Genomic DNA, 8,791 nt, shown 5'->3' on the forward strand with positions numbered 1-8,791 from the left:
AAATCTTAGTTGCAACTTAAATGCACGAATCACGATGCAAATCCAACGTTGCAGAGCACGAGCTTTGTTCTCATTCTACTGAGAACTAGCAATTTGGATATTTTAAATCTCTTTTGTTTGTTCGAGATCAACCAAGAATAAAGTTATTTCTAAATTGACTCTAGAACTGATAGATTTGCATCGTGATTTATGCAAATTAGAATTGCACATCTTTTTTCACGGTTACACATGAAATCGGGTGATCAAAAAATAAGTTAGTTCTAAATCAACCGAGAATTATTCAACAATACATGTTAGAGATACATGTGATCTGCCTCGAGCGATTATAAACTGAAATTTAAAAGAAACGAGCAAATTTTTGAGGTCTTCAAACTCTTTCTTCTAGTTTCTTGTATCCTCTAGGCGGCGCACTAATCGGCATGGCCCGGCTTTCTATTTCACTGTTTATGTGTTGCGTGTTTGGCTTTTACATTTTCATTTTATGATTTTCTCGTGGTTTTTAATTTTCCTTTTCTATTTTTTTGCTCTTTTTTCCTTTTTACTTTCTTTTTATGTTCTTTTATTCTTTTTCTTTCTCATTTTCTTTTCCTTTTTTATGTTTGTTTTCACGCTAAATTTGTTTACGTAGTTTAAAAAGATTCGAGGTTTTAAAATGTTTATGAATTGAAAAAGTAGGTCCAGAATTCGAAAAAATGTTCACGAGGTTTAAAATTTTGTTCATGGGGTTAAAAACTTGCATAGCAAAGAGAAGCCATTTCATTTGTGCATAATGCTGTCACTGGGAAGACATTGGCTACACAGAGCAAATCTGACAACTGCAAAGTGATTTACAAGTCTGTTCTCTTGTTGATGTGAACTCTCTACTTTTTCTGAACCAAAAAATCCTATCGAAAACTTGGAGCTGCTCCTATGCTACACCTAAACGGAATCAGAACACAAACATGTGAGATCCTTACTCGGTCGATGTCGGAACTATTGCTGCTGATGTAAGAAGAGAATTAGAACAGCGAAATGCAGGTGCGCATCAAGCTTGTTCCTGCACAGCCACGAGAACGACGCAGACGTCGGCACGGGCACCGGTGCTGATGCTGGTGCGGTAGAGCGGAGAGCCGGCGGCAGCTCAAGTGGCGCCTTCCTTTGCCGGACGCCGGTGGCGTTCCTCAAATCCGACGAAACTCTGCTCTGCTCCCAGACCTCTGACGCTGAAATGGACATTGGGTCAGGTGGTTCAGCAATCAGTCTTCACACGCCGATGCAGCACTCAGCAGTAATCGAAATGTGACAACAAGTGAGGTGACTGACCTCTCCTGGACACCGTGAGGTTGGCATCGTCGTAGTTCACCGGCCACAGGAAGTAGCCGAGCAGGCCGCGCCGCGCGGCGAAACCCTCAGCGCCATTTGCTTCTCTTGCCATACCTGATTGAGAAGGTTGACAATATGTGGAGGTACAACTTTTGGTCTCTGATTAGCAGGCAAAGCAAGATTATTAAAACAATGCTTATATGCATTTTTGGAAGAACATACACCTGAAGGAGTTAGTTTCCAAACAAGAGTATCTTTGCCTTCAGAATTAATAATGGGAGTCTCAAGAATAGCAGTAGCAGTTTCAGGCGTGAACAAAGAATTTATTAAATGCACATTCCATTTTTTCTGGTTCGGAATCCAAAGATCCTTAACTGTGGCAGGATAAACAAAGGGGCCTGGCTAAATTATAAGATTATCATATATATGTTGCCACATGGAGAACCACGGGGCACTCCAAATAGAACTACTCAGGGGCGGACCTAGGTTCAGCCTGCAGGTGTCACAGGACACCGGGTCCAAATCAAATTTCTTTGTATATTACATCTATTCTTAGTGAGTGACACCCCTACTTAAAATGAAAAATTGTGTGTGATGTATTGGATGACACCGGGTCATTTTGGCTCTAGGTCCGCCCCTGGAACTACTGCCATCCACAATCTGATTGAACGAGACTAAAATTAAGAGAGGTCCTCACCTTGAGAATGGCTGTCCAAAATGCAGATTTTGCAATGTTCATTTTTGCTCTCCAAATGGATGTGTCACTGTGATACTTTGCCTTAAGTATGAGTGCCAAGTGGCTTTGTGGTTCCTTCGCTAATCTCCAGGCTGCAAAAAGAATCAGTCCTTGATTTATAGCTTGCATATTTCTAACACCAAGTCCTCCTATTTTCTTTTCAACACAAATGTCCGCCCATGCCCTAAGACACAGGCTTCTTGTAGTTTGCTCCTCCTTGATACCTGTCCACCAGAAATTCCTAATAATAGTTGTGAGTTTTGTTAAGAATTTCTTTGAGAAGAGAATATTTGACATATAGTAGACTGGGATTGAGGAAAAGACAGATTTTACGAGGGTTAGTCTTGCTGCGTGTGACAATCTATTAGCTTTGCAGGCACTTAGTTTTGATTTGAATTTGTCGTAGACGAAGTTGTAAGCCCTTGATCTGTCTTTCGCTGGAAGAATGAGAGGGTGTCCCAAATGGATGGTGTTGTTGTCAATGTCCAGGACTGGGAAAATTTGCTTGATGCCTTGTCTAACCTGCAAGTTAACTTTTTTACTAAACATTATACCTGATTTGTTCCAATTTGGAAGCTGACCTAATTGATGACAAAATTGTTGCAAGACATGGGATATGGCATTTGCTTCCTGCTCATTAGCTTTTCCACATACCAAAAGATCATTTGCGAACATAAGAGAATGAATAGGAGGACAATTCGGTCCAAGTGAAATACCAGTGAGGTGATTTGCCTCAAGTGCATCCTGTAGTGCGATTGAAAGCTCATTTACGGCAAGGACAAAAAGAGAAGGAGACAATGGACATCCTTGCCTTATTCCTCTGGTACTTTTGAAATGGGCAAAGGATTGACCGTTAATAATAACTGAAAACGTTGGAGAAGAAATGCATGCATAGATTAAATTTATGAAATGCTCATGCAACCATTTACGTGCAAGGGCAGACACAATGAAATTCCATTCTAATCTGTCAAACGCTTTGGCTAAATCTATATTTTACCATGAAATCAGTACCATCCCAAGAATTAAGAGAGAAGGAGTTGGCGATTTCTTGAGCTACAATGATATTATTACTAATATGCCTACCTTCGATAAAAGCTTGTTGTGAGGGATGAGTGTAATCTGGTAAGTGAGATTTCAACCTATTCGCCAAGGATTTAGCAATTATTTTGTAAACCACGTTACAAATGCTGATGGGTCTGAAGTCTGAAGGAACATAGCAAACTAACTTTTTTTTGGAATGAGTGCAATTTGAGTTTCATTTAGACGAGGAGGAAGGATACCTGTGATGTAGAAATTTCTTACGAGATTAGTAACGTCTTCTCCAATCCAACTCCTTCCTGGCACATTTTGACGTCCTGGTTCATCTGATTCGATGGCCGAACGTCTCAAATAGTTTGCTCGCGTCTTTGCCCTTTTTACCACGCCACACGCCCATCTTAGTCGTTCCATCTCATTATAGGGTTGCTTCTCCCAAAGTTGACCAAAGAAATCTCTGATTAACTAGGCAAACTAAGCCTTTCGTGTCAGATGTGAGGAGGGTTCGTCTCCGGGTTGTGCTTGCCTCTTCGTTGCCAGCCGGTATATGACTGATTGGATGGGCGATGTGACGGCCAGCGGGGCAAAGAAGGAGGCACTCCGCCTCCCAACCCTAGACGTGCTCTGGTGGCGACGGCGGGAGTGCTGGTGTCGATGAAGTTCCTCCTTCTTGCAGGTTAACTATGAGGCAACACTCAATCGGTCTCGTTTCCCCTCTCTATCTTCCACTTTCCCCGCAGCTGGCGGTGATCAAGCTTCAACTTTGGCGGTTATGATAAAGAGGAGGAGGATGCGTCGGCGGTTTCAGCAACGGTGCTCATTAGGGCCCTGAGTCCATGGTAACAATACAGGAGTTTCTGTCCAATCTCTTCGCAGCTGGCACGTCTCCACCATGGCAACCACACTTCCTAGAGGTGACACAAACCATGAGGTGCTAGAGGTTGGCAAACCGGCTTTTATGACCACTACAACTCATTGACTTATTGGTGCTTCAAATAGAGCAATAGCTTCTCATCCATTGGTGTTGTTGAAAGAGTATGCTATCCCAACACCAACAGTAAGGAATCTAAGTCTGTTATTCTCCAGAGCTCACTTCACCCAAAACATCTTCAGCCAGTAGGAATGCAGTGGCATCAGGCACCCATACACACTGAACAACTAACTCACTCTAGTGGAGTCGATATGACAATGTGAGAAATTGTTGCCTCCTTGTGGAGGAAGCGTGACGAAAGAATATCCAGGGACATCCAGTTGGCATGTCAAGCCATTTTACAACCCACACAAATAACAACTTATGTGTTCTCATGTGCTCAACTATAATACTGAGGTTGAGCTCCTTGCATGCTTTGAAGGGCTACGCATAACGGAGACTAAGTGCCGAGGTCCGGGAATCCTGGAGTCCGACTGTGCTAATGTCATAGCAGCGTTACAAGCAAAACGAGAGACGCACTCTACCCTTTGGTGTGTGACAGCGGAGACACTTGCAGTCTTACGAGGTAGGCCTGATATCGAGCTTCGGAAGATCAACCGGTCGAGTAATAAGGTGGAACATAGTTTAGCGCAGTTAGGCAAACGTGAATGTGGTGTGTTAGATGAAGCCGGTCCGCCATGTGTGGCGACTTTGCTCATAGATGATTGTATAAACATTGTTCCACCTTGATTCAATAAAGCTCACTAGTTCTCCTAAAAAACTATAATACTAAGGTTGGTATACTATTATCTGAATGTTTACTCCCTTAATAGAGTTTCTTGAGGTTTATAACGTCTTGCAATCGTAATTTTGAAGGGTTGTAAATAGTTGCATGTACTTGAGGAATGACCCTTCTATGTGTTGATCATAATAATCTAGAAAAGTTGTGATTTTATTTTTTTAGAATGCACTAATTGAGCATAATATTCTCTACAGTGGGAATGGTATCTTAAACTCTTACAATAGTATTACGTGCTCTCATATTAGGTGATGCATGTAATTCTAAATTATCAATGCGTCATAGTTTATGATGTTACCATATTTGTGTGGTAATTATGTTCAAATTTTATTTTTAGATCCTTATCATGTTGCTTACTAAAAAATGTACATCCACCTTCCTGAAGATAGATAGGTGCGGCAACGCGCACTTTCACGATCTAGTATATCTAAAGAGCCTGACTAGTCTACTGAGAATTAATTTCATTCTAAGTTGATATCATCGAATCTCAGTTGCAACCCATATTGTAACTCACCATTAGCATGGATAATAGAGCAAATCTAACGGTTGAGGGATATTTTCCAACTAAAAAGTTTCAGTTTGCAACCAACTTGCAACTGAAAAAACTAAGTTGCAACCCCAATTGTAACTCAAGTGCACGAATGACAATGCAAATTCAATATTGTAGGAGTCTACTGAGTACAAGCTTTATTCTCAGCTGAAAACTATAGTAATTTCAATATCAAAAATCTCTTTTGCTAGTTCTAGATTAACCGAGAATTAAGTTAGTTCTAGATTGGCTCTAGATCTGTTAGATTTTCATTGGGATTTGTGCAAATTAGAATTGCACATGTGTTTTGCACATCTTTTTTCACAGTTTCACATGAATTAGACATAAAATCGCGTGATCAAGAATTAAGTTAGATCTAGATCAACCGAGAATTAGTCAATAATACATGTTAGAGATACATGAGCCGAGGTGCCTAGAGCGTTAATAAAATGAAATTTAAAATAAACGAGCAATACTTGAAGGCTTCAAACTCTTTATTGTAGTTTCTTGTATCCTTTATGGGACGCACTCATGGCTCGTACTGTTTGACTGCTTTGTGTGTTGCCTCGTTTGGCTTTTCTAGTTTCAGTTTCCGACGGTTTTTAATTTTCTTTATCTATTTTTGCCTCCTTTCTTTTATTTTTTACTTCCTTTTTATTATTTTTCTTCCTCATTTTTGTTTCCTTCTTATGTTTTTTTTCACGTTAAATTTGTTTACGTAGTTTAAAAAGATTTGAGGTTTTAAAAATGTTTATGAATCGAAAAATAGGTTTGGGAATTTGATAAAATATTCAGGAGGTTTAAAATTTTGTTCATGGGGTTAAATAGTTACATAGCAAAGAGAAACCATTTCATTTGTGCATAATGCTAAGACATTGGCTACACAGAGCAAATCTGACAACTGCAAAGTGATTTACAAGGCTGTTCTCTTGTTGATGTGAACTCTCTACTTTTTCTGAACTAAAATCCTATCGAAAACATGTAGCTGCTCCTGCTACACCTAAACGGGATCAGAACACAAACATGTGAGATCCTTACTCGGTCGATGTGGTAACTATTGCTGCTGATGTAAGAGGAGAATTAGGACAGCGAAATGCAGGTGCGCATCAAGCTTGTTCCATGAGAACGAGGCAGACATCGGCACGGGCACCGGTGCTGATGCTGGTGCGGTAGAACGGAGAGCCGGCGGCAGCTCAAGTGGCGCCTTCCCTTGCCGGACGCCGGTGGCGTTCCTCAAATCCGACGAAACTCTGCTCTGCTCCCAGACCTCTGACGCTGAAATGGACATTGGATCAGGTGGTTCAGTAACCAGTACACTCACACGACGATGCAACAGTAGCCGAAATGTGACAAGAAGTGAGGTGACTGACCTCTCCTGGACACCGTGAGGTTGGCATCGTCGTAGTTCACCGGCCACAGGAAGTAGCCGAGCAGGCCGCGCCGCGCGGCGAAACCCAGCTTCTCGGCGACAACGGCCGCGCCGTCGAAGGCGACCCAGACGTCGCCCACCGCCAGGTACGAGGACACGGACGCGTTGTCGTACGACGTCATCACCGGCGCGCGTCCAGCACCGGTCGCGGCGAGCGCCTGGACCTCGGCGTAGGACATAGCCCCCGTCGTGTTGGTCCCTCTTTGCTTCGGTCCCGCGGCTACGACCGGCGCGCCGACGCCGCTGTTGGCCTTGTTGCGCAGGAACCACGAGCGGCCGTAGAGCGGGAGCCCCATCACCACCTTGCCCGCCGGCACGCCCGCGTCGAGCCAGGACACGACGCCGTAGCTCGCGGAGAAGTGCGACGCCGCGTCATACAGCGGCGCGTCGAAGGCCGTGAAGCTGGCCGATCCCGGCCCCGCGCCGGCCGGATGGAGCCCGAACGCCATCACGCTGACCCAGTCGAGGCTCCCCGCGAGCGCCTCCGACGGGTAGTCCGCGCCGGCGCCGAAGACGTGGTTGGAGAAGTAGACGGTGGTGGTGAGGAGGAACCCCGGGGGCGCTGCGGCGCGGAAGTCGGAGACGAGGAACCCGAAGTCGGCCATCTCAATCGCTGACGCCGGGAACCGCCACGCGACGTCGATCCCGTCGAAGCCGTTCTCTCGCGCCGCCTGGACGGCCGTGTCGACGAACGCGGCCCGCGACGCCGGGTCGGCAGCCATGGCGGCGAACGCGGGGTCCGGAGCTGCGGCGCCAGCGGTGGCGGCGTCGGTCCCGGCGGTGGCGACGGAGAGCAGGGTCCTCAGCGCCGGGTTCTTGGCCTTGAGCGACCGGGAGAAGGTGGCGAGGAGGCGCGCCTGGGCCGGGTCGGCGGGGAGCTGGAGCGTGCGCCGCGTGGGGTGCACGGCGAGGGAGGAGTAGCAGAGGTGGGTGTAGAGGGAGGCATCGAGGTGCGCCAGGGGCTGGAGGCTGGCGTCGGCGGCGAAGTAGTAGCCGGCGCGCACCGTCGTCGTCGTCGGTGCTTGTTGGGTGGTGCCAGGAGGTGGAGCAAGAGCTGTAGCGGCTAGGCAGACTGAGATTGCAGTGCAGAGGAGAAGATTGGGGTGCGCCATTGCTGCGAATCAGGAGGCGATGGCTGGGGAGTGAGCATGTTCTTTTTCCTTATGGGAGGGAGCACAAGGGGAATCTTGCATTCCTGCTCGTGTTGCTATGCGAATGTTTGCTTCTGGATTTTTAAGCTCGAACAACTTTATCAGATAATGATAGTTGGGGAGGCACAACGAGATCCGATGGAGCGTCTGACGCAAGACGATGCTGGGGATGATATACCCTTGGTTTCATTTCTGAGACGATATATCCTGCAAGCGGCCTATGTTGATCGAGTACACAGATGAACACGACAGCACAGCCAGCAGGATGAACCCGAGTCGTCCCTAGCAAAGACGATCCAGAGACATATTCTCATTGTTGACCACCAGACGTAACAATTGCACTATCATATTTTTTCCTACTGCATCCCATTCCTATTTCAGAGTGACCGATAAAACTGTTGCTCACCTTGTGAGGACAGCAAGGGAACACGATATTATGATCATGGTGCTGCGATGGTGCTACTGTCGTAGAAAACTGGCCATATATGTAAGCAGGTATATTTATTATGCCCCAACATCAGCTATTCAGTTTTATTACCGCACCAGCATCAGCACCATGATCACCTTAGCTCTCATGGTTTTGTGCCATCTACAGCTGATACTTCACTGTTCCTTTTATTCTTTTTCTTTCTCATTTTTTATTTTATTGTCCGGAAATTTAGTTTGGCTCCCGGGTGCGTATGCTCCCTATACCAAAAAACTTATATTTCCGGTTGTAAAAAAAAAAATTGACAAAAAATCTACTTATATATCTCCATAATATATGTGCATTTGTTGACCTGAAGTATTCAGTAAGTTAAGATTGCATCTATATCCTATGAACAACGGAAGCGGCAATGGTTTAGTGAAGATATCAGCAAGTTGATCCTTAGATGAGATAAACTTGATCTGCAGGAGCTT

At 45.1% G+C, this 8,791-nt stretch overlaps 2 protein-coding genes across 2 annotated transcripts; both read right to left on the reverse strand.

Annotated features, from left to right (window-relative positions):
- Nucleotides 1-972: 972 nt before the first annotated feature.
- LOC139835700 (uncharacterized) lies at nt 973-1,414 on the reverse strand. The gene is made up of 2 exons (XM_071825563.1): nt 1,303-1,414; nt 973-1,202 (listed from the first exon to the last, which is right to left on the reverse strand). Exons 1-2 carry the CDS (start codon nt 1,412-1,414, stop codon nt 973-975), a joined length of 342 nt encoding a protein of 113 aa, XP_071681664.1.
- A 4,772-nt stretch (nt 1,415-6,186) lies between these two features.
- LOC127334315 (class V chitinase-like) lies at nt 6,187-8,044 on the reverse strand. Its single transcript, XM_051360738.2, has 2 exons — nt 6,682-8,044; nt 6,187-6,586 (listed from the first exon to the last, which is right to left on the reverse strand). The coding sequence occupies exons 1-2, from the start codon at nt 7,850-7,852 to the stop codon at nt 6,366-6,368; spliced, it is 1,392 nt and encodes a 463-aa protein (XP_051216698.1). The 5' UTR covers nt 7,853-8,044; the 3' UTR covers nt 6,187-6,365.
- Nucleotides 8,045-8,791: the final 747 nt, after the last annotated feature.

The sequence above is a fragment of the Lolium perenne genome, chromosome 2 (genome assembly GCF_019359855.2).
Source record: "Lolium perenne isolate Kyuss_39 chromosome 2, Kyuss_2.0, whole genome shotgun sequence".
Classification (NCBI taxonomy): domain Eukaryota; kingdom Viridiplantae; phylum Streptophyta; class Magnoliopsida; order Poales; family Poaceae; genus Lolium; species Lolium perenne.

Coding starts and splice junctions, on each gene's coding strand:
- LOC139835700 (XM_071825563.1), bottom strand. CDS start 1,414: ATGGCAAGAGAAGCAAATGGCGCTGAGGGTTTCGCCGCGCGGCGCGGC. Junction 1,203..1,302: donor CCTCACGGTGTCCAGGAGAG/GTCAGTCACCTC, acceptor TGTCCATTTCAG/CGTCAGAGGTCTGGGAGCAG.
- LOC127334315 (XM_051360738.2), bottom strand. CDS start 7,852: ATGGCGCACCCCAATCTTCTCCTCTGCACTGCAATCTCAGTCTGCCTA. Junction 6,587..6,681: donor CCTCACGGTGTCCAGGAGAG/GTCAGTCACCTC, acceptor TGTCCATTTCAG/CGTCAGAGGTCTGGGAGCAG.